Genomic DNA, 26,559 nt, shown 5'->3' with positions numbered 1-26,559 from the left:
TGAGGATGTTCCGCCTCTCATGTGATTTAGTGCTGAGTTAAAGGCAGTTTTGCACTGTGGATCTATGTCTGATGGGAATCTGATTGATAAAAGCAGGGTTGATATGTAGTTGTCAATCAGTGGTATTTTAGTTCAAACCTGCGTGGATCTTTGTTGTGTTGCAGATGAAGTCTCCATGCGACCGTGTTTGGACGGGAGGATCTTCTGCTGGCGACCAGGACTAAGGCTTCAAGAAGGAACTGTCTCCATTTCTTTAAGGATTGATTTGGCCATTGCATTGTGACAGTGTTGGTGTGAGTGAGGGCCCCACTCAGCACCAGATGGCCTGTGAGTGAATCTTGTTCAAACGCGCGGATCTGTCGTGTTACCCAATGAAAGCAAACGGTGCTCTGTATCTGTGCAGCAAGTTCTTGGTCTCCGTCAGACTAAAGTGAGCTGGAAACACAGGGGGGGGGGGTGCGGGGAAGGTGGCAGAGAGGCAATCTCCCTGGGCTGCCAGGCAAAAAAAAACCTTGCATTTATATAGCGCATTTCACGACCTCAGGACATCCCAAAGGGCTTTACAGCCATGCAGTACTTTTTGAAGTATAGCCACTGTTGTAATGTAGGAAAGTCAGCAGTCAGTTTGCACACAGCAAGCTCCCACAAACAGCAATGTGATAATGACCAGATCATCTGTTTTAGTGATGTTGGTTGAGGGATAAATATTGGCCAGGATACCACGGTTAACTCCCCTGCTCTTCTTCAAATAGTGCATGGGATCTTTCACCTTCACCTGAGAGAGCCGACGGGGCCTGCTGAAAGGCGGCACCTCCGATAGTGCAGCACTCCCTCAGTAATGCACTGGAGTGTCAGCCTGGATTTTGTGCAGTAGTCTCTGCAGTTGGATTTGGACCCACAACCGTCTGACTCAGAGGCGAGAGTTCTATGCACTGAGCCACAGGCTAATCCCTAGCCAGAGAGGGTGCATGGTGTAGGGAGGCTACGCAGAGAGAACAAGAATAAAAAATACAAACACAAGGTTAATGTACCACCCAAAGTGTTATACAGACTAAGGTCCCAAGAGGATTTGAGTATATCATCATCATCATAGGCAGTCCCTCGGAATCGAGGAAGACTTGCTTCCACTCCCAAAGTGAGTTCTTTGATAACAGAACAGTCCGATACGAGAGCCACAGACCCTGTTACAGGTGGGACAGACATTCGTCGAGAGAAGGGGTCGGTGGGGCTGGTTTGCCGCGCGCTCCTTCCGCTGCCTCTTCATGCTCTTTGCGTTCAGACTCGAAGAGCTCAACGCCCTCCCAGATACACTTTCTCCACCTGGGGCAGTCTTCGGCCAGGGTCTCCCAGGTGTCAGTGGTGATGTCGCACTTTACCAGGGAGGCTTTGAGGGTGTCCTTATAACTTCTCCGCTGTCCTCCTTTGGCTCGTTTACCATGAAGGAGCTCCGCATAAAGCATTTGCTTTGGGAGTCTCGTATCTGGCATGTGAACTATGTGGCCTGCCCAGCGAAGCTGATCAAGTGTGGTCAGTGCTTCAATACTGGGGACGTTAGCTTGGTCGAAGACACTGATGTTGGTGCGCCTGTCCTCCCAGGGGATTTGCAGGATCTTGCAGAGACATCGTTGGTGATATATCTCCAGCGACTTGAGGTGCCTTCCATACATCGTCCATGTCTCAGATCCATACAGGAGAGCGGGTATTACTACAGCCCTGTAGACCATGAGTTTGGTGGTTGATTTGAGGGCCTGGTCTTCAAACACTCTTTTCCTCAGATGGCCGAAGCCTGCACTGGCACACTGGAGGCGATGTTGAATCTCAGCATCAATGTCTGCCTTTGTTGATAAGAGGCTCCTGAGATATGGGAAATGGTCCACGTTGTCTAGGGCCGCGCCATGAATCTTGAGTATAAGAGTAAAGATGTCTTACTGCAATTATATAGGGCCCTGGTGATACCACACCTGGAGTATTGTGTACAGTTTTGGTCTCCTTACCTAAGGAAGGATATACTTGCCATGGAAGGAGATCACGAAGGTTCACAGACTGATTCCTGGGATGGGGGATTGTTCTATGAGGAGAGATTGAGTAGACTAGGTCTACATTCTCCCGCGTTTAGAAGAATGAGAGGTGATCTCATTGAAACATACAAAATTCTTACAGGGCTTGACAGGATAGATGCAGGGAGGATGTTTCCTCTGGCTGGGAAGTCTAGAACCAGGGGTCACAGTCTCAGAATAAGGGGTCGGCCATTTAGGACTGAGATGAGGAGAAAACTCTTCACTCAGAGGATGGTGAATCTTTGGAATTCTCTACCCCAGAGGGCTGTGGAGACTCAGTCGTTGAAGATATTCAAGACAAAGATCGATAGATTTTTGGATATTTAAGGGATCAAGGGATATGGGGATAGTGCAGGAAAGTGAGGTAGAAGATCAGTCTTGATCTCATTGAATGGCAGAGCAGGCTCGAGGGGCCGAATAGCCTACTTTTGCTCCTATTTCTCATGTTCTTATCCAGCAGTGTCGAGCCAGCTGTTATGGGTTGAGAATGTTAAAGTTGGTCTCAGTACCTATTGAGATGGGAAGGAACAAATTCAGCAATGGGTCTTTGGCTGTAGACCCACCTGCAGTGTATGTGTGTACCGGATGAGAACTGGATCAGGCTTGGTTGTTGTGGAGTCTCAGTGGTCGAATAGCCAGCCAACGCTCACTATCCAGGCTATCGCGTGAATGCCCACTTGGGTGAGGCTGGCGACCATGGAGCTGTGCCCCAGCGAGAGCCGGTGCCTTGAGGAGGGGAGAGGGAACAAAGAAAGAAAGACTTCCATTTGTGTGACGCCTTTCATGACTTCAGGATGTCCCAAAGAACTTTACAGCCAATGAATGAGTGTAGTCACTGTTGTAATGTGGGAAACGCGGCAGCCAATTTGTGCACAGCAAGCTCCCACAAACAGCAGTGTGATAATGACCAGATAATCTGTGATTTTAGTGGTGTTGATTGAGGGATAATTATTGGCCAGGGCACCAAGGAAAACTCCCCTGCTCTTCTTCGAAATAGTGCCCTGGCATCTTTAATGTTCAGCCGAGAGAGCAGTGGTATACAGAGGGAGAGAGTGGCCCTGGGAGCCCTCAACATTGACTCCGGACCCCATGAAATCTCATGGCTTCAGGTCAAGCATGGTCAAGGAAACCACCCGCTGATTAACACTTACCGCCCTCCCTCAGCTGATGAAGCAGTACACCTCCATGTTGAACTCCACTTGGAAGAAGCACTGAGAGTAGCAAGGGCACAGAATGCATTCTGGGTGGGGACTTCAATGTCCATCACCAAGAGCGACTCGGTAGCACCACTACTGACAGAGCTGGCCGAATCCTGAAGGACATAGCTGGCAGACTGGGCCTGCAGCAGGTAGTGAGAGAACCAACACCAGGGAAAAACCTACTTGTTGATTGAAGGATAAATATTGGCCAGGACACCGGGGATAACTTCCCTGCTCTTAGAAATAGTGCCATGGGATCTTTTACATCCACCTGAGAGGGCAGATGGGGTCTCGGTTTAATGACTCGTCCAAAAGACTGCACCTCTGACAGTGTAGCACTCCCTCAGCACTGCACTGGGAGTGTCAACCTAGATTTTTGAGCACAATTCTCTGAGTGGGACTTGTGTCTTTTGGGATCAAGAGTGAATAAGGAAGGTCACCAACTAACTTTACCGCCTGTTTTTAAATCCGCAGGTTTCTTCAAGCGGCTTGTAGACTTCAAGATGAACAGGAAGCAGAACCCGAGGCCGAATCCTGTCTCCAGCCCTCGGACGGGCGACAGGACAAAAAGCCGGTGCAGGGAACCGAAGCCCAGCAGCACCTACTCACCGCCAGTCGCTGCCTCGCCGTCACAGAAACTCGACTGCAGCGCCCGGTGGGGCAAAGAGTACGACGTGTGCGTGTGCCACACCGAGGACGATGTGACCTACGTGCAGGAACTGGTGTCCTTCCTGGAGCTGCATCCTCACAGCCTACGCTGCTTCCTGCAGCTCAGGGACTCTGCCCCAGGGGGCGCTATCTGCACCGAGCTCTGCCACGCCGTCCGGGAGAGCCATTGCTGGGTGCTGGTCATCACGCCTAGCTTCCTTAAGGACCCGTGGTGCCGCTACCAGATGCAGCAGGCACTATCCGAATCCCTCGCGGCCAACGGACGGGTCATTCCTGTCCGCAAGCAGCTGGAGTGGAAGGATTATCCACAGGAGCTTCGCTTCATGTACAGCATTGATGTCTGGCTGGACAAGGAGAACGGATTCCAGAGGATCAAGCACGCCGTATTGTATTGTAAGTCCCGCCAGTTGCATGTCGCTGCACAAAGTCCTGATGGATACCGTCAGCTCCCCACTCGCAGTGTTGCTTACATAAGAAATCGGAGCAGGAGTAGGCCACACAGCCCCTTGAGCCTGCTCCGCCATTTAATATGATCATGGCTGATCCGATCATGGACTCGGGTCCACTACCCCACCCACTCCCCATAACCCCTTATTCCCTTATCCTTTAAGGAACTGTCTATTTCTGTCTTAAATTTATTCAATGTCCCAGCTTCCACAGCTCTCTGAGGCAGCGAATTCCACAGATTTACAACCCTCAGAGAAGAAATTTATCCTCATCTCAGTTTTAAATGGGCAGCCCCTTATTCTAAGATTATGCCCCCTAGTTTTAGTCTCCCCTATCAGTGGAAATATCCTCTCTACATTCACCTTGTCAAGCCCCCTCATAATCTTATACGTTTCGATAAGATCACCTCTCATTCTTCTGAATTCCAATGAGTAGAGGCCCAACCTACTCAACCTTTCCTCATAAGTCAACCCTCTCATCCCCGGAATCAACCTGGTGAACCTTCTCTGAACTGCCTCCAAAGCAAGTATATCCTTTCGTAAATATGGAAACCAAAACTGCACACAGTATTCCAGGTGTGGCCTCACCAATACCCTGTATAACTGTAGCAAGACTTCCCTGCGTTTATACTCCATCCCCTTTGCTTGTTTGCTTTGAAAGAAAATTCTTCATTGGAGGTTTACCAGAACGGTACCAGGGGCTTCAGTTATGTGGAGAGACTAGAATTGTTCTCCTCAGAGCAGAGAAGGTTCAGGGGAGATTTAAAGGAGCTGTCCAAAATGATGAAGGATTTTGTGGTGTATGTAGCACACAAATCACTGACTCCACACGGTCTGGTGTAAGTCTAACTGCTGTGACCTTCGTCCTTTATTGTTCAGCTCCAGAGTGCCTACCAGGTGTGCTGGACAGCCTTATATAGCCCTTGTTACAGGTACTACCAGGGTTTCCAACCGCAGCGCCCTCTGTGGTGTGGCATAGTACTTATGATACATTTAAGGTACTGGGACGATACACACATCATAACATAACATCACCTTCCCCCCCCACCTGGATGCAGGACAACGATACACACATCATTACATAACATCACACTTGTCCAACAGAAGGCAGGTGGGCATAGAGTGCGTTAGTATGGTACATATTATCTGGTACATTAACTGGTTATTGACTGGTAACGGATCCTTGATTTCCTTGTTAACCGTTATCATTAATTGTACTTCATCCATTATTTTACACACATATAGTGGCCATTCAGCATAAAAAAAGTAATTCTTATTATAAATTCACTCTCTCACATTAACATAGCTCATTTTAGACTCGCTCTGCCAAACAGAAGTCCTTTGTGGGGACCACCTCTTTGTAAGGCCCTTTTAAGACTCCCGGGTGCATTTCCTCTTTAAGGCGCCATCTTTGATGCAGGAGGATTCCACGAGGCTTCTCCTTGGGCGCCGCCATCTTTGATGCTCTGCAGCTCCGACACGATGCCGCCGCCATCTTCTTCTCCGCCGCTCCGAATGCCATCCGTCGTCGCAGCCTCCGCTCCCCTCCGCTGCCACCTGACTTGCCGCCTCTCCAGCGGCCGCACTTGCTGCGTCCCCCCACGGCCTCCCCTGCGGCTGCCATGGCCGCCGACCGACGCTACCAGCTCCTCTGCGGGGCCTCTTCCTCTGTAGATAGGCACTCCTCGATAGGATGTCTTTGTGCTGATCAAGATCTGATACAACAGCCTTGTCGTTATGGGACTGCACTAGCAATCCCGAGGTTATGAGTATACATCCCATCACGACACGTTGGGAATTGAGTTCAGTAAATCCGGTGATTCACAGAGGAGCTGTAGTCCAATTAGAAGAGTTGACACATCATCATCATAGGCGGTCCCTCAAACGAGGATGATTTGCTTCCGCACCAAAAGGGATGAGTTCACAGATGTTTCAATGGAGGACCCGATATTCCAGTTCTGAACTCCAGGGGATGGAAGATGCCTGTGTGTGGATTTTTTAAAAATGTGGTGACTGTTGCACATCAGCCACCACACGGGCTTGACAGAGCTAGGCCTTTATCCAGTGGCAAGGTTTAACCAGGACGACTGGAGTCCTGCTCTAATGCACGGACCTAGTGCTTACACATATCGCAGTGTGGGCTGGCCCGTGCTGCCCCTGGGCCCCAAACTCATGCCTCTCCTGGGCCCTGATCACGTCCCTCCACAATCTCTCGCCGCTCCTTTGCCCTGACCTCGCCGCTCCTGCAACACCTGCCCACGCTCCAATCATCGACCTGGACCTTGATGACACACAACATGGTTGACAGGCAAAGGCAGGGGATGCCTGAAAGGTCCTGAGGTGGCTGGCACCAGATGGTCATTAAAAACCCAACGGGTTCACTAATGCCCTTCAGGGAAGGGAGTCTGCCGCCCCTACCAATGGTCCCTTTGAATTTCTTTGTGCGCGGTACCTTTACATTTGCCGTCGGGTATCTCGGAGAAAACGGCCTGTGAGCGGCCTGCGCCGTACCACCCCGATTGCTGCGTGGACGTGCCCGCTCACAGCCCAGAGGGCACTTTGACCTTACCCTGTCTGGGGTACAAGTGACTCCTGCCCCACGCTATGTGATTGCCCATTAATGGCCCCGGGCAATACATGTGGCATCACAGCGTCCAGGAACACACATAGCAGTCATTGTAATTGTGGGGAATGAAACTCTTCCATTTCAAGGGAAATACTGGAAACAAGCAGATGCAGAGTGAAGCTCCCTCTACACTGCCTCAGCCCCAAACTTGCACATCACCCCAGGCCCCTCTCCCCACCCCAGGCCCCAGTCACCCCTTCACCCCACCCCTGGCCCGTCTCGCCCTTTCACTCCACCCCAGGACCCACTCACCCCACCCCAGGCTCCTCTCACCCACTCACCCCACCCCAGGCCCGTCTCGCCCCTTCACCTCACCCCAGGCCCCTCTCGCGCCCTCATCCCAGGACCCACTCGCCCCTTCACCCCCCTCACCCCACCCCAGGTCCCTCTCATGCCCTCACCCCACCCCAGGCTTCTCGCCCCTTCACCCCACCCCAGGCCCCTCTCACGCCCTCACCCCAGGCCCCACTCGCGCCCTTGGTACCCTGGAAACTCAACATGGAAACTGATCTGCATCTGTTTACATCTCCAGATCTCTCGGAGCTCTGTCGGAAGGAGGTAGAGCAGAGTGACAGTGTGCAGAGTCAGCCAGAGTCCAACGTGGACAGGGTCAGCGAAACACTGGACTTGAGCGGGAATTGCTGAGCAAGTGAAGGACTGTACAAATTGAGTTCCACCGGCGAGGAGATGGGGAACGAGAAATGGAGACGTTTTAACACTTGGGGAAACTTGAAAAATGTGTCTGTCTGTGTAACTGTCTGTCTGTGTCACTGTTTTTGTGTGTGTGTGTGTGTGTGTGTCTCTATCTATGGTTTGTGTGTGCTGTTGTGTGTGTGTGTGTCTGTCTGGTTTGTGTGTGTGTTTGCAATGATTTGTCCCCTCTTTTTTTTACTGTCCCTGTTATGGGGACCTCTCCTCGGCCAAGGGACAGTCAAATGAATACAGATTCCGATCGACGTTTGTGTTTGGCCGGAGTCCTCAGCTTTAGCATCGACACTCACTCCATCCAGCCTGTGGTGAGTCCAGGTGATACGCAAGGGTGCACCTTTGGAGACTGGAGTGGTTTGCTGTGTGTTTTGGTGGCATCTTCCCTCACTGGCACAGATCTGGATGGACAGTGAAGGAGAGTACCATCGACTTGTGATTATCGAACCCAAAGTGCTGTTTTCTTTTCCTCTGAATTTTATTTATTTTTTGCTGTGGAATAAATGATTGGGTCTCCCGGTGGGAGCTGTGCTGATGGGAATGGAATGTCTCTCCACTTTGAGCACTGCCTAGGTGCAGCACAAAGGCCGCTCTTGCACTCTAAAGCCAGCCCCAACCTTGCAAGAGCCCCCCACCCCCCCCCGCTCCATTGTGTCACTGTAAACCTCATCTCTGTGGTGCCTGAGCAGACCAGTTAATGGGTGCATACAGTGACGATGCAAATCCCCTGGGAGGACCGATGCACCAACATTAGCATCCTCGACCAGGCCAACATCCCCAGCATTGAAGCACTGACCACACTGGATCAGCTCCACTGGGCAGGCCACATTGTTCGCATTGCCTGACACGAGACTCCCAAAGCACTCTACTCTGAACTCCTTCACGGCAAACGAGCCAAAGGTGGGCAGAGGAAACGTTACAAGGAGACCATCAAAGCCTCCTTGATAAAGTGCAACATCCCCACTGACACCTCGGAGTCCCTGGCCAAAGACCACCCTTAGTGGAGGAAGTGCATCCTGGAGGGTGCTGAGCACCTCGAGTCTCATCGCCGAGAGTATGCAGAAATCAAGCGCAGGCAGCGGAAGGAGCGTGCGGCAAACCTGTCCCACCCACCATTTCCTTTAACGACTATCTGTGACAGGGATTGTGGTTCTTGTATTGGACAGTTCAGCCACCTAAGGACTCATTTTTAGAGTGGAAGCAAGTCTTCCTCGATTCCGAGGAACTGCCTATGATGATGATGATGATGATGACAGTGACACCATCGAACCTGACAAGATGATTGGAAAACTCCCCCATCAGTCATGCCTGGAAGTGACTGGGATTGATTTTATGCACAAAGTTTGTATTATGTAACTTTCCTCTACTCCCTGCATTTTGCTGGAGAAATAGTCCTGCTTTTATCGGGATGCTCTGCTGTCGTCTTGGTCACGAGTTCTGTTTGCTGCAGTTCATGGAGACTCTGTTTAAATAGACTCTGTTTGTTGTCAGGTCCTGCCTCACCTCAAACTCATTGGCTGACACAGCTCCCTTCGAATACTAATTGATCAAATGCAAATTGGACAGATTTATTTCGGAAATTTTTGGATAGAGTATCTGAGGAATTTGAAACATGAAGTGTGGTAAGTGTAACATGCTTGGGAGGAACTTTGGACCGATGGTTCCTAAAGGTCTCCACCACTAGGGTTTTAAAACTAATACAATTCAATCCGGTGCCCCTTTGTTAAAGGGACACAAAAACTAGAACTTGCAAACTAACCAAAAATGTTTAAGAAAACCTAACAAATCAAATTAAAATTCTGTTCCCGGGGGTGATGATGCACTCCAGTCCCTCCGGAGCTCACCTCTCGTGGAAGGCCGCGAGCGTACCGGTGGACATCGCGTGCTCCATCTCCAGGGACACCCTGACACGGACATAGCCACGGAACAGAGGCAGGCAGTCTGGCTGAATGACTGCCCGCTGCCTGGACCGGTTAATGGCCACCTTGGCTATGTCCAGGAGCAGTCCCATGAGGATTTCCTCGCCTCATGTTTGGGTCTGTTGTAGACTAATCGATAAGAGATTGATTGCATTCATTATCGTCATATCATGCCACTACCAGGGATGGTAGGAGAACCAGATGGACCTTGGTCTTTTTCGTCCAGCAATCCCGATGCACCTGAACTGTGATGCGTGTCAATTTTCACTCGAACGGTGCTGAAACCAAGAAATAAAAACACACAGCAGGTCTGTCGGCATCTGAAAGGGACAAATAAAGGAGTTAACGTTTTGTCTGCGCACCGACCACTGTTTTGTCTTTCGCTGTTCTTCTCTTCTTCCATCCCATCAGTCTAGTTTTGGTTTGAACCCAGTCCTTAAGAGGTTAAAGTTCAATATGTAACCCACTGCAGGACCCAACTGACACTGGACAGCAAACATTCAATGGCTTCATTCAGAGATGAGGAGGGAGTTGGCCAATGTTCCTATCTCAACCAATGCCGGCAAAACACATTGGTCATTTAGCTCATTAGGTATGCTACTGGTGCAGAATCACTGCTGCTTTTGGCCACGTAACACCATCTGTTTCTGCCCCTGCCTCAGCCCATCTGCTGCAGAAACCCTCACCCATGCTTTCGTTACCTCCAGCCTTGACTATTCTAACCCTCTCCTGGCCGGCCTTCCATCTTCCACCCTCCGTAAACTTGAGCTCATCCAGAACTCTGCTGCCCGTGTCCTAACTCCCACCAAGTCCCATTCACTCATCACCCCTGTGCTCATTGATCTACATTGGTTTCCGGTCCAGCAGTGCCTCTCTTTTTTTTTCAGTTCTCATCCTTGTATTCAAATCCCTACATCGTCTCGCCCGTCCCTATCTCCTGTAATATCCTCCAGCCCAACAACCCTCAGATCTCTGTGCTCCCCCAATTTTGGCCTCTTGCACATCCCTGATTTCCTTTGCCCCAGCGTTGGCGGACATGCCTTCAGCTGTCTAGTCTGGAATTTCCTCTCTCAATCTGTCCATCTCTCTACCTCCACCTTTTAAGACACTCGTTAAAACCTACCGTGACCAAGGTCACCTGCCTTAATATCTCCTTATGTGGCTCGGTGTCAAATTTTGTTTGGTAACGCTCCTGTGAAATGCCTTGGAACGTTTTACTACGTTAAAGGTGCTATATAAATGCAACTTGCTGTTTTTATCAGTCACTGCACTCCAGTCACTGTGCATGAAGCATTAAGGTGTCTCAGCAGGCTAAGATGCTATATAAACAAAAGTATTATTTTTGATTTGTGCTTTCGCCGTCCTGGATTGTGACATCCTCTGTATGTCACGCACCGGGCTCTGTTGCACATTCCCCACCTGCCTGTGCGTTCTCACTCCTGACGTTGCTGTAAGCTCAGGCAGCGGAAAGAGCGTGCGGTAAACCTGTCCCAGCAACCCTTACCCTCAACGACTACCTATCCCACCTGTGACAGGGACTGTGGTTCTCGAATTGGACTGTTCAGCTACCTAAGAATTCATGTTAAGAGTGGAAGCAAGTCTTCCTCGATTCCGAGAGACTGCCGATGAAGATGGTGAATAAAACTAGTAACACAGGATAGTCTCACAGAGGGTGAAGGCAGGAATGGTTGTTTAATATATGTTGTCTCGTCTCTAGTCTCATTTTCCGTTTGATTTATGAACAAAATAAAATGATGTTGGAAGTGGTCACTTCTGCAAAGTATTTGCTGTATTAATTTAAGGTTTGTTTATGGAAAAGTGTAGGATGGGAGACCCCAGGAACAGCGCTCCCTGCTGACTGGGAGGCTCCAGGAATAGTGCTACCCACTGACTGGGAGGATCTCACACACTGCTCTGACACATTGGGCCAGAAATCCTGGTGTTTCCTTCCCGCGGGCGTTCGAATGGATTATAGGAAAAAGATGCGCACCTATCTGAAGCTGCTGTGGCCACGCGAGTTCCCAGTCCGGAGGCCTCTCCTCCTGACTATGCGTCGCAGCACGTGCACATTGGGATGTGTGCAGGCTTGGAGCTGGAATCACATGGCTCTGGGCAACCAATCAGGTATAGCGTAATTCTCATTCATAGTAATAGGAGTTTCGTAAGTCCTCCTACGCGCGAGATCTGCCACGTCAGAAACTTGACAGGTCGGAAATGCCGGTTTCATATGCGCTGAAAACTGGCTTTTCCGATTCCTTCCCGGGTCTGTAGAAACTTCGTACGGACCAGGGGAGGCTGTGATTTTTGGGCCATTATATCTGAGAACATTCAGCTGACTCTGGCTCCTGTACATTTATTTCATAACAGAATCCTACAGTGACTTTCTGGTTGATTGTTTTATTCTGTTGCCGGTTGAACCTTCTTTAGTTTCCTCTCCCATTTAATATTTCCTACTTTGAGGGCAGGCAAGGGCAGACCATGACACTTGGTGAGTGTGCACCCAGCAGGTCACTTGGAGAGCACATTGTCCGGTGATGAAACCATGCCATTACCACTGCAGGGCAGTAGTGTTCTGGGTGTCGACCAACTATGTTTTGCATAACTCATGGATCATACAGCTGGCACAAATTATTAAATTTATCTTCTCTGCCTCTGCTTTGTTTTTCCAACCCCCAGAGGAGCTGGCAGAAGGATGACTCTCCCTTCAGCTGTCCATTATCATTTATCAGGCACAGTTAAGATTTGGAATTTACTACAGGAGAGGAGGGTGGTGGGATTGCAATCTGTGAATAAATGCAAGTTGTTCATAAAATCATACAGCACAGAAGAAGGCTATTCAGCCCATCGTTCTTCTGCCAGCTCTTTGAAAGAGCTAGCTAATTACTTCTACTCCCTGTACATTTTCCTTTTCAAGTATTTATCTAATTCCCTTTTGAAAGTTACTATTGAATATGCTTCCCCCCAACCTTTCAGGCAATGCATTCCTGATCATAAACACTTGCTGCATAAACCCTTTCTCCACATCTCCCCACCGGTTCTTTTGCCAATGACCTTAAATCTGTGTCCACTGGCTACTGACCCTCCTGCCAGTGGAAACTATTTCTCCTTATTTGCTCCTGTCAGAATCCTTCACAATTTTAAACGCCTTTATTAAATCTCTTCTCAACTTTCTCTGTTCTAACCATCCAGTTGTTCCTCAGCAACTTATCATCATCATCATCATAGGCAGTCCCTCGAAACGAGGATGACTTGCTTCCACGCCAAAAAAGGATGAGTTCACAGGTGTTTTAAAGAAGGACTTAATAGTCCAGATCCTGAACTACATCCTGAAGGGTGGAAGATGCCTGTGTGTGGATTTTTTTAACGTGGGGTGGCTGTTGCACACCAGCCACCACACGGGCTTGACAGAGCGAGGTCTTGGTCCAGTGGCAAGGATTAACCAGGACGACTGGAGACCTGCTCTGCTGCACGGACCTAGTGCACACACATATCGCAGTGTGGGCTGGCCCTGGGCCCTCGCCTCATCTGGGCCCCAATCACGTCTCTCGACAGTCTCTCGCCGCTCCTTCGCCCCGACCTCGCCGCTCCTGCTGTATCTGCCCACGCCCCAATCACTGACCTGGACCTTGATGACTTCACTCTTTGCTGCTGTCGCCCTCCTGCACCAGCTCGCGCTGCTCCCTGAAGTAGTATTCCTCCACGCTGCTCCCGGGGCCTCCACGCTGCTCCCGGGGCCTCCATGCTGCTCCCAAGGCTGCTTGCCGCCCTTTTTATGGTCCCGACCTGCCGCTGGTGTTCGCAATCAGGTCGGGGCCTCCACGCTGCAACTATCAGAATAGTCTATCACTACCACTGTTGGAGTAACATAGGTTGCATTTGGATCCCTGTCAGTCTCTTCAGAGGGGCTATCTCTTAATTTAGCTGAATTTAGGGAGCTAGGAGTTAAATTAAAAAGTAGGACCTCAAAGGTAGTAATCTCTGGGTTGCTACCAGTACCACGTGCTAATCAGAGTAGAGGGAGCAGGATAGTTAGAATAAATACATGGCTTGAGCAGTAGTGCAAGAGGGAGGGATTCAAATTCCTGGGACATTGGAACCAGTTCTGGGGGAAGTGGGACCTGTACAAAAGTGTGACGGTCTGCACTTGGGCAGGACTGGAACTGATGTCCTTGGGGTTACATTTGCTAATGCAGTTCGGGAGTGTTTAAACTAACATGGCAGGGTGATGGGAACCTATGCAGCCAGATAGGGCGAAGTAATATGGAGTCAGAAACAGATGGTAGAAAGGTAAAAAGCAATAGTGGAAGGCCGAGTAAACAAAGGCAAGAAACAAAAAGGGCCACACTACATCATAATTCTAAAAGAACAAAGGGTGTTAAAAAAACAAGCCTGAAGGCTTTGTGTCTTAATGCAAGGAGTATCCGTAATAAGGTGGATGAATTAACTGTGCAAATAGATGTTAACGGATATGATGTGATTGGGATTACAGAGACGTGGCTCCAGGATGATCAGGGCTGGGAACTCAACATCCATGGGTATTCAACATTCAGGAAGGATATAATAAAAGGATAAGGAGGTGGGGTAGCATTGCTGGTTAAAGAGGAGATTAATGCAATAGTTAGGAAGGACATTAGCTTGGATGATGTGGAATCTATATGGGTAGAGCTGCAGAACACCAAAGGGCAAAAAAAAACGCTAGTGGGAGTTGTGTACAGACCTCCAAACAGTAGTAGTGATGTTGGGGAGGGCATCAAACAGGAAATTAGGGGTGCATGCAATAAAGGTGCAACAGTTATCATGGGTGACTTTAATATGCATGTAGATTGGGCTAACCAAACTGGAAGCAATATGGTGGAGGAGGATTTCCTGGAGTGCATAAGGATGGTTTTCTCGACCAATATGTCGAAGAACCAACTAGGGGGGAGGCCATCTTAGACTGGGTGTTGTGTAATGAGAGAGGATTAATTAGCAATCTCGTTGTGCGAGGCCCCTTGGGGAAGAGTGACCATAATATGGTGGAATTCTACATTAGGATGGAAAATGAAACAGTTAATTCAGAGACCATGGTCCAGAACTTAAAGAAGGGTAACTTTGAAGATATGAGGCGTGAATTGGCTAGGATAGATTGGCGAATGGTACTTAAGGGGTTGACTGTGGATGGGCAATGGCAGACATTTAGAGACCACATGGATGAACTACAACAATTGTACATCCCTGTCTGGCGTAAAAATAAAAAAGGGAAGGTGGCTCAACTGTGGCTATCAAGGGAAATCAGGGATAGTATTAAAGCCAAGGAAGTGGCATACAAATTGGCCAGAAATAGCAGTGAACCTGGGGACTGGGAGAAATTTAGAACTCAGCAGAAGAGGACAAAGGGTTTGATTAGGGCAGGGAAAATAGAGTACGAGAGGAAGCTTGCAGGGAATATTAAGACAGACTGCAAAAGTTTCTATAGATATGTAAAGAGAAAAAGGTTAGTAAAGACAAGTGTAGGTCCCCTGCAGTCAGAATCAGGGGAAGTCATAACGGGGTACAAAGAAATGACAGACCAATTGAACAAGTACTTTGGTTCAGTATTCACTAAGGAGGACACAAACAACCTTCCGGATATAAAAGGGTCAGAGGGTCAAGTAAGAAGGAGGAACTGAGGGAAATCCTTATTAGTCGGGAAATTGTGTTGGGGAAATTGATGGGATTGAAGGCCGATAAATCCCCAGGGCCTGATGGACTGCATCCCAGAGTACTTAGGAGGTGGCCTTGGAAATAGCGGATGCATTGACAGTCATTTTCCAACATCCCATAGACTCTGGATCAGTTCCTATGGAGTGGAGGCTAGCCAATATAACCCCACTTTTTAAAAAAGGAGGGAGAGAGAAAACAGGGAATTATAGACCGGTCAGCCTGACCTCAGTAGTGGGTAAAATGATGGAATCAATTATTAAGGATGTCATAGCAGCGCATTTGGAAAGAGGTGACATGATAGGTCCAAGTCAGCATGGATTTGTGAAAGGGAAATCATGCTTGACAAATCTTCTGGAATTTTTTGAGGATGTTTCCAATAGAGTGGACAAGGGAGAACCAGTTGATGTGGTGTATTTGGACTTTCAGAAGGCTTTCAACAAGGTCCCACACAAGAGATTAATGTGCAAAGTTAAAGCACATGGGATTGGGGGAAGTGTGCTGACATGGATTGAGAACTGGTTGTCAGACAGGAAGCAAAGAGTAGGAGTAAATGGGTACTTTTCAGAATGGCAGGCAGTGACTAGTGGGGTACCGCAAGGTTCTGTGCTGGGGCCCCAGCTGTTTACATTGTACATTAATGATTTGGACGCGGGGATTAAATGTAGTATCTCCAAATTTGCGGATGACACTAAGTTGGGTGGCACCATGAGCTGCGAGGAGGATGCTATGAGGCTGCAGAGTGACTTGGATAGGTTAGGTGAGTGGGCAAATGCATGGCAGATGAAGTATAATGTGGATAAATGTGAGGTTATCCACTTTGGTGGTAAAAACAGAGAGACAGGCTATTATCTGAATGGTGACAGATTAGGAAAAGGGGAGGTGCAACGAGACCTGGGTGTCATGTTACATCAGTCATTGAAGGTTGGCATGCAGGTACAGCAGGCGGTTAAGAAAGCAAATGGCATGTTGGCCTTCATAGCGAGGGGATTTGAGTACAGGGGCAGAGAGGTGTTGCTACAGTTGTACAGGGCCTTGGTGAGGCCACACCTGGAGTATTGTGTACAGTTTTGGTCTCCTAACTTGAGGAAGGACATTCTTGCTATTGAGGGAGTGCAGCGAAGGTTCACCAGACTGATTCCCGGGATGGCAGGACTGACATATCAAGTAAGACTGGATCAACTGGGCTTGTATTCACTGGAGTTCAGAAGAATGAGAGGGGATCTCATAGAAACGTTTAAAAATCTGACGGGTTTAGACAGGTTAGATGCAGGAAGAATGTTCCCAATATTGGGGAAGTCCAGAACCAAGGGTCACAGTCTAAGGATAAGGGATAAGCCATTTAGGACCGAGATGAGGAGAAACTTCTTCATCCAGAGAGTGGTGAACCTGTGGAATTCTCTATCACAGAAAGTTGTTGAGGCCAATTCACGAAATATATTCAAAAAGGAGTTAGATGTAGTCCTTACTACTAGGGGGATCAAGGGGTATGGCGAGAAAGCAGGAATGGGGTACTGAAGTTACATGTTCAGCCATGGACTCATTGAATGGCGCTGCAGGCTCGAAGGGCTGAATAGCCTACTCCTGCACCTATTTTCTATGTTTCTATGTTTAAAGCTTTGGGAGCGAGACTTGATCAAAACAGCGCTGATAAATCCTGAGGTTTCTGAAAATGTGTTGGTTAGACTCTCACTTGTTGGAGATAGTCACAAGTGCCAGGCAATGACTATCTCCAACAAGCGAGAGTTTAACCACCACCCAAAGACATTCATTGCCAAATCCCCCACCATCAACTTCCTGGGGGTCACCATTGACCAGAAACTTAACTGGACCAGCCACATAAATACTGTGGCAACAAGAGCAGGTCAGAGGCTGGGTATTCTGCGGTGTCACATCTCCTGACCCAAAGCCTTTCCACCATCTACAAGGCACAAGTCAGGAGTGTGATGGAATATTCTCCATTTGCCTGGATGAGTGCACCTCCAACAACACTAAAAAGGCTTTACACCATCCAGGGCAAAGCAGTCCGGCTTGATTGGCACCTCATCCTCCACCTTCATCCTTCACTCCCTCCACCACCGGCACACCGTGGCTGCAGTGTGTACCATCTACAAGATGCACTGCAGCAACTCACCAAGGCTTCTTCTCCCAACCCGCGACCTCTACCGCCTAGAAGGACAAGGGCAGCAGGTACATGGGAACACCATCACCTCCACGTTCCCCTCCAAGTCACACACCATCCTGATTTGGAACTATATCGGCCGTTCCTTCATTGTCCCTGGATCAAAATCCTGGAACACCCTCCCCAACAGCACTGTGGGAGCACCTTCACCACACGGACTGCAGTGTTCAAGAAGGTGGCTCACCATCACCTTCTCAAGGGCAATTAGGGATGGGCAATAAATGACAGCCTTGCCAGAGACGCTACATCCTGTGAACGAATAAAAAACAATGAAAATGTGACATAAAATGAATCAAAAATCTCCCTGGAAAAGATCCCATTTGTGAACGATGTAAAGCTGTCCTCCTGCCACAGGGGGCAGCATACTGGGCGAGCCTGCGGAGGCGCCAGTGTCCCATCTTGTTGACCGAGATTGACGGGGTGAGAATAAGACATGCGCTGATTGGGCACCGGGAGTAAAATTCTCGCTCATTCGCCGCAGCGGTCAATGCGCCCGCTGATTGGCCGTGCAGTCAAAGCGGGCGCGGGATTGAAGATGGCGGAGTATACAAAGGAGAGCGCGCCGGAACCCGCGAGGAAGAAGCAGCGGCTGAACGAGAGCGAGAGCGCGGTCGAGGCGGGGGCGGGGAAGGCGCCGCCCGAGCGCAGCGGCTTCACCCTCAGCAACTTCCGCGTCGAGAAAATACTGAGGGAGAGCGCGCGCGATAAGACCATCTTCATTCACGGGAAGGTGAGGGCGGGGCCAATAGCAGAGAGGGGCGGGGCCCCTGGGAAAGGGGGCGCGGCCAGAGCGCCTCGGGAAGGGGGCGGGGCCAGTTGAGGTGGGCGTGTCCTGAAAAAGGGGCGGGGCTTTAGGCAGTGCCTTGACGGTGCGGACTCCAGACATAGGGATTGCGGAATGGGCGGGAATGTGAATAAATAGAATGACAGATTGCAGAAAGCGGTCACCAGGCCCATCATGTCTGCTAGCTCTCTGAAAGAACTGTCCGATTAGTCCCACTTCCCTGTTCTTTCCCCACAGCCTTGAAAATGTTCCTTTTCAAGCATTCATCCAATTCCCTTTGGACATTTACTATTGGATCTGCATCCCCTGCCCTTTCAAGTAGTGCATTCCAGATCATAACAACTCACTGCATAAAATAATCTCCCCTCTGGATCTTTTGCCAATTATCTTAAATCTATGTCCTCTGCTAACTGACGATCCTGCCACTGGAAACAATTCTTCTTAGGCAGTCGCTCGAATCGAGGATGACTTGCTTCCACACCAAAAAGGGATGAGTTCACAGGTGTTTCAATGAAGGACCTAATATTCCAGGTCCCGAACTGCATGTTGAAGGGTGGAAGATGCCTGTGCGTGGATTTTTTTTAACGTGGGGTGGCCGTTGCATGGGCTTGACAGAGCTAGGTCTTGGTCCAGTGTCAAGGGTTAACCAGGACGACTGGAGACCTGCTCTGCTGCACGGATCTAGTGCGCACACATATCGGAGAGTGGGCTGACCTGTGCTGCCCCATGGCCCTCGCCTCTGTCAAAACCTTTTATAATTCTGCTAAATCTCTGCACCCTCTCCAATGCAGAGTTTTTTAGTTACCAGCACGCAGCACAGGCAAGTTGTTGTTCCTTTAATCCATTTGGGAAATCCAGAAACTAAGTGAGAAGAGAGGTGTTGTAGCAAAAAAAATGATAGTCTATCTTCTCACTCTATGAAAGTAAACTTCTCGCGACCCCTCCACGGTCTCAAAATTGTCAGACTGCTTGTCCGACATCCAGTTCTGGATGAGCAGAAATTTTCTACTATTAAATATTGGGAAGACTGAAGCCATTGTTTTCAGACCCAGCCACAAACTCCATTCCCAAGCCACTGACTTCATCCCTCGCCTCAACAGCTGTCTGAGGCTAATTAGTTTAACTCTGCCATATTAGTTTAACTCCTCCCCAACAGCACTAGCAAACACTCCCCCTAGGACATTGGTTCCGGACCATCCGGTTTGTACTGGTCCCACCTCCCCCAGAACCGGTTCCAATGCCCCAGGAATTTGAATCCCTCCCTGGTGCACCACTGCTCAAGCCACATATTCATCTGAGCTATTCTGCGATTCCTACTCTGACTAGCACGTGGCACTGGTAGCAATCCTGAGATTACTACTTTTGAGGTCCTATGTTTTAATTTAGCTCCTAGCTCCTTAAATTCGTCTCGTAGGACCTCATCCCTTTTTTTACCTATATCCTTGGTACCAATGTGTACCACGACAACTGGCTGTTCACCCTCCCTTTTCAGAATGTCCTGCACCCGCTCCGAGACATCCTTGACCCTTGCACCAGGGAGGCAACATACCATCCTGGAGTCTCGGTTGCGGCCGCAGAAGCGCCTATCTATTCCCCTTACAATCGAATCCCTTATCACTATCGCTCTCCCACTCCCACTCTCTTGAGCATCCCTGATTATAATCACTCACCCATTGGTTTGCCATGCCTTCTGTTGCCTACGCCCCAAGCTCTGGAACTCCCTGCCTAAACCTCTCCGCCTCGCTACCTCTCTTTCCTCCTTCAAGACGCTCCTTAAAACCTACCTCTTTGACCAAGCTTTTGGTCACCTGCGCTAATTTCTACTTATGCCGCTCGATGTCAAATTTTTAAAATCTCATAATACTCCTGTGAAGAGCCTTGGGACGATGCACTACGTTAAAGGTGCTATATAAATACAAGTTGTTGTATATAGGCCCCAAAATCTTCACCAGGGAAAGTTAATCAATCCTAGATGTATATTTAGGAGCAGTAGGAGACCATTCAGCCCTTTGGATCTGCTCCGTCATGACTGATCTGTACCTGAACTCCATTTGCCCACTTTTGCTCCATATCTCTTGATGCCCTTACTTAACTGAAGTCTATCGGTCTCAGTCTTGAAAGCCCCAATAGTCCTCCATTTGTGGGGAGAGAGTTCCAGATTTACACCACCCTTTGTGTGGAAAACATGCTTTCACTCCCTGAATGATCCAGCTCTAATTTTAAGATTATGTCTCCTCGTTCTGAAATCTCCATCAACAGCAACAATTTTCATTTATTTAGTGCCTTCACTGTAGTACAGGTTGAGCCTTCCTTATCCAGTACTCCTTTAACCGGCAACCTCCCTTGTCCGGCATAATTCCCGGCGGGTGGGGGGGGGTCAGTTTTAAAATTTAAAAAAAATTTGTTTAAAAACTGATGTTGACGATTAGGCACGTTTTGTAGTTGAGGACAAAGTCGGCTGGAGTATTGCAGGCTCTCTGAATTAATGCTTAAAACAATGAAGATCGCTCATCTAAAACAAACTCTCAAGATTACACATTGGACTTTACATCAGTTGGAAGGATTGATACTCTGCTGTAAACATTACCGATCTTTCTCGGCTGACCTGCAGACCACAGCGACACTTCACTGATGTTCCCCTCAGGTACACATTGACCCCACTGCTCCAGGAGTCGGTGTCTCTGCCTGAAATGAACCATTACATTAAAAACTTACCGGGTGCTGCTGACAACGCTAGGGTCAGCGTGACCTCCCGTCGTCCGGCAAATCCTCGTCCCGAGGGTGCCAGATAAGAAAGGTTCGACCTGTAAAAATCCCAAGGCGCTTCACAGCGGTGTTGTAAGACAAAACAAATAAATTTGACACCGAGCCACATAAGAAGAAATTACAGCAGATGACCAAAAGCTTGGTCAAAGAGGTAGGTTTTAAGGAGCGTCTTAAAGGAGGAAAGAGAGGCAGAGAAGTTAAGGGAGGGAAATTCCAACATCTACTCTATTGAATCTATTTGTAATGTTAAACCACTCGATTAGATCACCCCTCAATCTTCTATACTCAAGAGAATTTACTGTTATAATGTAAGGAATTGTGGCAGCCAATTTGTGCACAGCAAGGTCCTACACACACCAATAAGGTAAATGACCAGATCATCTGTTTAGTGGTGATGGTTGAGGGATATTGACCAGGCCATCGGGAGAACGCCTCTGCAGTTCTTCGAATAGTGCCATGGGCTCTTTACATTCACCCGAGAGGGCAGACGGGGCCTCGGTTTGATATCTCATCTGAAAAGTGGCACCTCCGACAGTGCAGTACTGCACTGAAGTGTCAGCCTAGATTTTGTGCTCAAGTGCAAAAAGTTTGGGCTTGAACCCTCGACCTTTTGACTGAGAGGCGAGAGTGCTACCACTGAGGCATGGCTGATTGCTAATCTGTAATGGTGGCGAGTGATACTATGCCTTTACATTCACACCGTCTGGGCTCTAGGACTAATACTGAGGCCCCAGTTAGAAGGATAATTATTTCTTCAGTGGGTTAGAACACGGTACTTTTATGCCTGGATTTAGCTTTGGAATTCAGTGGCCTATTTTTCTCATGTGGAAAGGCCGCCTCAACCCAACTTGCAGTGGGTGCTGACCCACAAAACCACTCTTTCCCCACAGCAGTTGTCGTCAAATTGCTGGTCTTGCTCAGCGTGGCCAAACGATGCCTGGTGTGATCAACATTGGAGACGTTTGGACTGCTCTAGTATTAAGCTGGCTACCGGATGTCGAGATGAACAGGCTGGGGCTCTTTTCTCGAGAAAAGGGAAAGCTGAGGTGTGGCCTGATGCAGATCTTTAAAAAATTATAAAAGGGTTTGATAAGGTAGCAGTGGAGAAAATATTTCCACTTGTGGGGGAGACCAAAAGTGGAGGTCATAAATATAAGATTGTCACTAGTAAATTCAACAGGGAGTTCAGGAGGACTTCATTACCCGGTTAGTGGTTAGGATGTGGAACTTGCTACCACAAGGAGTAGTTAGGCGAATGGCATAAATGCCTTTAAGGGAAAGCTGGATGAGGGAGAAAGTAATAGAAGGGTATACTGGTATGGTGGGAGGAGGCTCGTGTGGAGCATAAACACCGTCACGAACCAGTTGGACTGAACGGTCTGTGTCTGTGCCACAGAATCTATACAATAGTTTGGCAGAGGATGCGTGTTGGTCAGTTATTGTTCGATTGTATTCACTAGAGTAGGCACATTTCACCACACTTTCTGGTGGTGCAGAGAATCTTGTTTGTCCATTTTTGTAAGCCGCTTCTTTAATGTGACAGGTTGGAGAGGACGGTGGAGACATTCAGGACGCTGTGGTCATTCTGGAGAAGACGCCTTTCCGCAAGGCGACCCTGTCGCAGCTTCTCAACAAGGACGCAGATCTTCGCCTTCAGATGAGCAATGACATCTACAGCACACACCACCTCCACCCCTTGCCAGCCTTCAATGGTACGGTGCTGCCCAGCTTTGCTGTCCGTACACACTGGGTCAGCAGTAAGCTGAGCTGCAGGTTACTTTACATTTTGAATTGTCTCTAAACACAGTGGTGCCCTTGGCATTTGGGTGAAGCACAAGATATGTGTGAAACTTTCATACTGTGTCCACTTAAAACTTCAGAAGAACAGACATTGTTCTTTAAACATCAGCTCTATCTGGAGAGAACTTTCTGGGTAGTAAAACACTGGGGTGTGGTACAGGTCCGTCATTGTAACGAGGGGGTACAGTACTGGTGGTACAGGTCTGTCACTGTATAACACTGCGGTACAGTACTAGTGGTACAGGTCTGTCACTGTATAACACTGCTGTACAGTACTGGTGGGTACAGTCTGTCACTGTATAACATTGGGGTACAATAATGGTGGGCACAGATCTGTCACTGTATAACATTGGGGTACAGTACTGGTGGGTTCAGGTCTGTCACTGTATAACACTGGGGTACAGTACTGGTGAGTACAGGTCTGTCACTGTATAACACTGGGGTACAATGCTGGTGGGTACAAGTCTGTCACTGTATAACAATGGGATACAGTATTGGTGGGTGCAGGTCTGTCACTATAACACTGTGGTACAGTATTGGTGGGTTTAGATCGGTCACTATAACACTGGGGTACAGCTTTTTGTCGTATATATTAATGATTTTGACTTAAGTGTCGGGGGCATGATAAAGAAATTTGCAGATGATACAAAAATTGGTCGTGGTTGACAGTGAGGAGAAACGCTTTAGACTGCAGGAAGATATCAATGAACTGGTCAGTTGGGCAGAAAAGTGGAAAATGGAATTCAATCTGGAACAATGTGTGGTTATTCATTTGGGGGCAACAGGGAACGGGAATACACAATAAATGGGAGGATACTGAGAGGTGTGGAGGAACAGAGCGACCGTGGAGTGTATGTCCACAGATCCTTAAAGGTAGCAGGACAAGTCAATAAGGTAGTTAAAAAGGCATACGGAATGCTTTCCTTTATTAGCCGAGGCATCGAATATAAGAACAGGGAAGTTATACTAGAACTGTATACAACACTAGTTAGGCCACAGCTGGAGTACTGTGTGCAGTTCTGGTCACCACATTACAGGAAGGATGTGATTGCACTAGAAAGGGTGCAGAGGAGATTTACGAAGATGTTGCCTGGATTGGATAATTTTAGCTATGAGGAAAGATTGGACACGCTGGGGTTTTCTTTGAAACAGAGGAGGCTGAGGGGAGATTTCATTGAGCTGTATTAAAATTATGAGGGGCCTAGAAAGAGTGGATAGGATGGACCAGTTTCTCATAGCAGAGGGGTCAACAACCAGGGGGCATAGATTTAAAGTAGTTGGTCGAAGGATTAGAGGGGAGATGAAGAAACATTTCTTCACCCAGAGGGTGGTGGAGGTCTGGAACTCACTGACAAAAAGGCTGATAGAGGCCAAAAAGCACTTGGATGGGCACTTAAAGAGCTGTGACCTACAGGGCTACAGACCTAATGCTGAAAGATGGGATTAGGCTGGGTTGCTCTTTTTTGACCGACAAGGACACGATAGGCCGAATGGCCTCCTGTGTCGGAATTTTCTATGGTTCTATGAGTACTGGTGAGCATAGATCTGTCCCTGTCTTAACACTGGGGTACAGTACTGGTGGGTACAGGTCTGTCACTATAACACTAGGGTACAGTACTGGTGGGTACAGGTCTGTCACTATAACACTGGAGTACAGTACTGGTGGGTACAGGTCTGTCACTATAACACTGGGCTACAGTACTGATGGGTTCAGGTCTGTCACTCTAACACTGGGGTACAGTATCAGTGGGTACAGGTATGTCACTAACACTGGGGTACAGTATCAGTGGGTATAAGTATGTCACTATAACTGGAGTACAGTACTGGTGGGTACAGGTCTGTCACTATAACACTGGGGTACAGTACTGGTGGGTACAGGTCTGTCACTTTAACACTGGGGTACAGTATAAGTCTGTCACTATAACGAGTACAGTACTGGTGGGTACAGGTCTGTCACTATAACACTGGGGTACAGTATCAGTGGGTATAAGTCTGTCACTAACTGGAGTACAGTACTGGTGGGTGCAGGTCTGTCACTATAACACTGGTGTACAGTACTGGTGGGTACAGGTCTGTCACTATAACACTGGTGTTTAGTACTGGTGGGTACAGGTCTGTCACTATAACTGGGGTACAGTGCTGGTGGGTACAGGTCTGTCACTATAACACTGGGGTACAGTATCAGTGGGTATAAGTCTGTCACTAACTGGAGTACAGTACTGGTGGGTACAGGTCTGTCACTATAACACTGGGGTACAGTATCAGTGGGTACAAGTCTGTCACTAACTGGAGTACAGTACTGGTGGGTACAGGTCTGTCACTATAACTGGGGTACAGTACTGGTGGGTACAGGTCTGTCACTATAACACTGGGGTACAGTATCAGTGGGTATAAGTCTGTCACTAACTGGAGTACAGTACTGGTGGGTGCAGGTCTGTCACTATAACACTGGGGTACAGTATCAGTGGGTATAAGTCTGTCACTAACTGGAGTACAGTACTGGTGGGTGCAGGTCTGTCACTATGACACTGGTGTACAGTACTGGTGGGTACAGGTCTGTCACTATAACAGTGGTGTTTAGTACTGGTGGGTACAGGTCTGTCACTATAACTGGGATACAGTGCTGGTGGGTACAGGTCTGTTACTATAACACTGGGGTACAGTATCAGTCGGTATAAGTCTGTCACTAACTGGAGTACAGTACTGGTGGGTACAGGTCTGTCACTATAACTGGTGCATAGTACTGGTGGGTACAGGTCTGTCACTATAACACTGGGGTACAGTATCAGTGGGTATAAGTCTGTCACTATAACTGGAGTACAGTACTGGTGGGTACAGGTCTGTCACTATAACTGGGGTACAGTGCTGGTGGGGTACAGGTCTGTCACTATAACACTGGGGTACAGTATCAGTGGGTATAAGTCTGTCACTATAACTGGAGTACAGTACTGGTGGGTACAGGTCTGTCACTGTTTTTTTTCATAAAGTGTGTGTGCTGAAGAAGCTATAATAACACTGAAAATGCAAGGTTTCCCCCCCACTCATGTGCTTCCTAAAGCTATCGACCCCAGAACTGAAAGCCTGATTGCTGTACGTGGTGGCCAGGAAATGATAGAATGGCTCTAATGAAGAATGAGGCCAGTCATATTGTAGAGAAACCTCACCGACTGCGCTCCACCGTTGCAATGTTTCCCAGGATATCCCAGCCGCCTGCTTCTAATTGGGAGTGACAGAATCTGAGAGAAAATCACACAATGCCTACTGGTTGGGTTGTGCCGTGTCACGGGCCCAGGGCTGGGAGCAGATCATCAAGTTGTTGGCTTGCTTGGAGAATGTGTGAAGGGAAAGGGGAAATGGAAACTGTGTGTGTGTGTGAGATGAAAGTGTATTTGTAAAACACAAAAAAACACAGGCAAAATGAGCCGCCGCCTTGTTCACCTGTCCTTAGCCAATGTCCATGCATGAAGATTATTGCACGGGAGACTGGAAACACTCGGACGAATTGCACCCCTAACTGCCTATCCGCTGGGCCTGGTTAACTCGGCACTGACCTGGAACTGCACCGCCAATCTTTCTGGTTTATGTGGCTCAGGGCCACATAGCCCAGCACTTACTCGCTGGAGCATCAAGCCAGCACTGTCATCCCTATTCTCTCACGCCGTTCTGCTGCCTTGAACTGATATCATCAATATTCCCTTATGTTTTTACCGACTGTAGAGTGCACAAT

The 26,559-nt window shown here is 48.5% G+C and overlaps 2 protein-coding genes across 3 annotated transcripts in view; both read left to right on the top strand.

Moving 5' to 3' along the window:
• Window positions 1-238: 238 nt before the first annotated feature.
• tirap (toll-interleukin 1 receptor (TIR) domain containing adaptor protein) lies at window positions 239-11,377 on the top strand. The gene is made up of 3 exons (XM_070894299.1): window positions 239-327; window positions 3,731-4,318; window positions 7,530-11,377. Exons 1-3 carry the CDS (start codon window positions 321-323, stop codon window positions 7,640-7,642), a joined length of 708 nt encoding a protein of 235 aa, XP_070750400.1. The 5' UTR covers window positions 239-320; the 3' UTR covers window positions 7,643-11,377.
• A 6,573-nt stretch (window positions 11,378-17,950) lies between these two features.
• Window positions 17,951-26,559, top strand: part of dcps (decapping enzyme, scavenger) — a 106,309-nt gene continuing 97,700 nt past the window's right edge. The window contains exons 1-2 of one of the 2 annotated variants that reach the window (XM_070894297.1): window positions 17,951-18,212; window positions 22,576-22,744. In XM_070894297.1, the coding sequence (XP_070750398.1) occupies window positions 17,970-18,212; window positions 22,576-22,744 (412 nt within the window). In that variant the 5' untranslated portion in view covers window positions 17,951-17,969. The remainder of the gene's footprint in view (window positions 18,213-22,575; window positions 22,745-26,559) is intronic. The other variant, XM_070894296.1, reaches the window with a different exon arrangement.

This window comes from Pristiophorus japonicus, chromosome 11 (assembly GCF_044704955.1).
Source record: "Pristiophorus japonicus isolate sPriJap1 chromosome 11, sPriJap1.hap1, whole genome shotgun sequence".
Classification (NCBI taxonomy): Eukaryota; Metazoa; Chordata; class Chondrichthyes; family Pristiophoridae; genus Pristiophorus; species Pristiophorus japonicus.
This window is presented reverse-complemented; position numbering and strand designations above follow the sequence as displayed.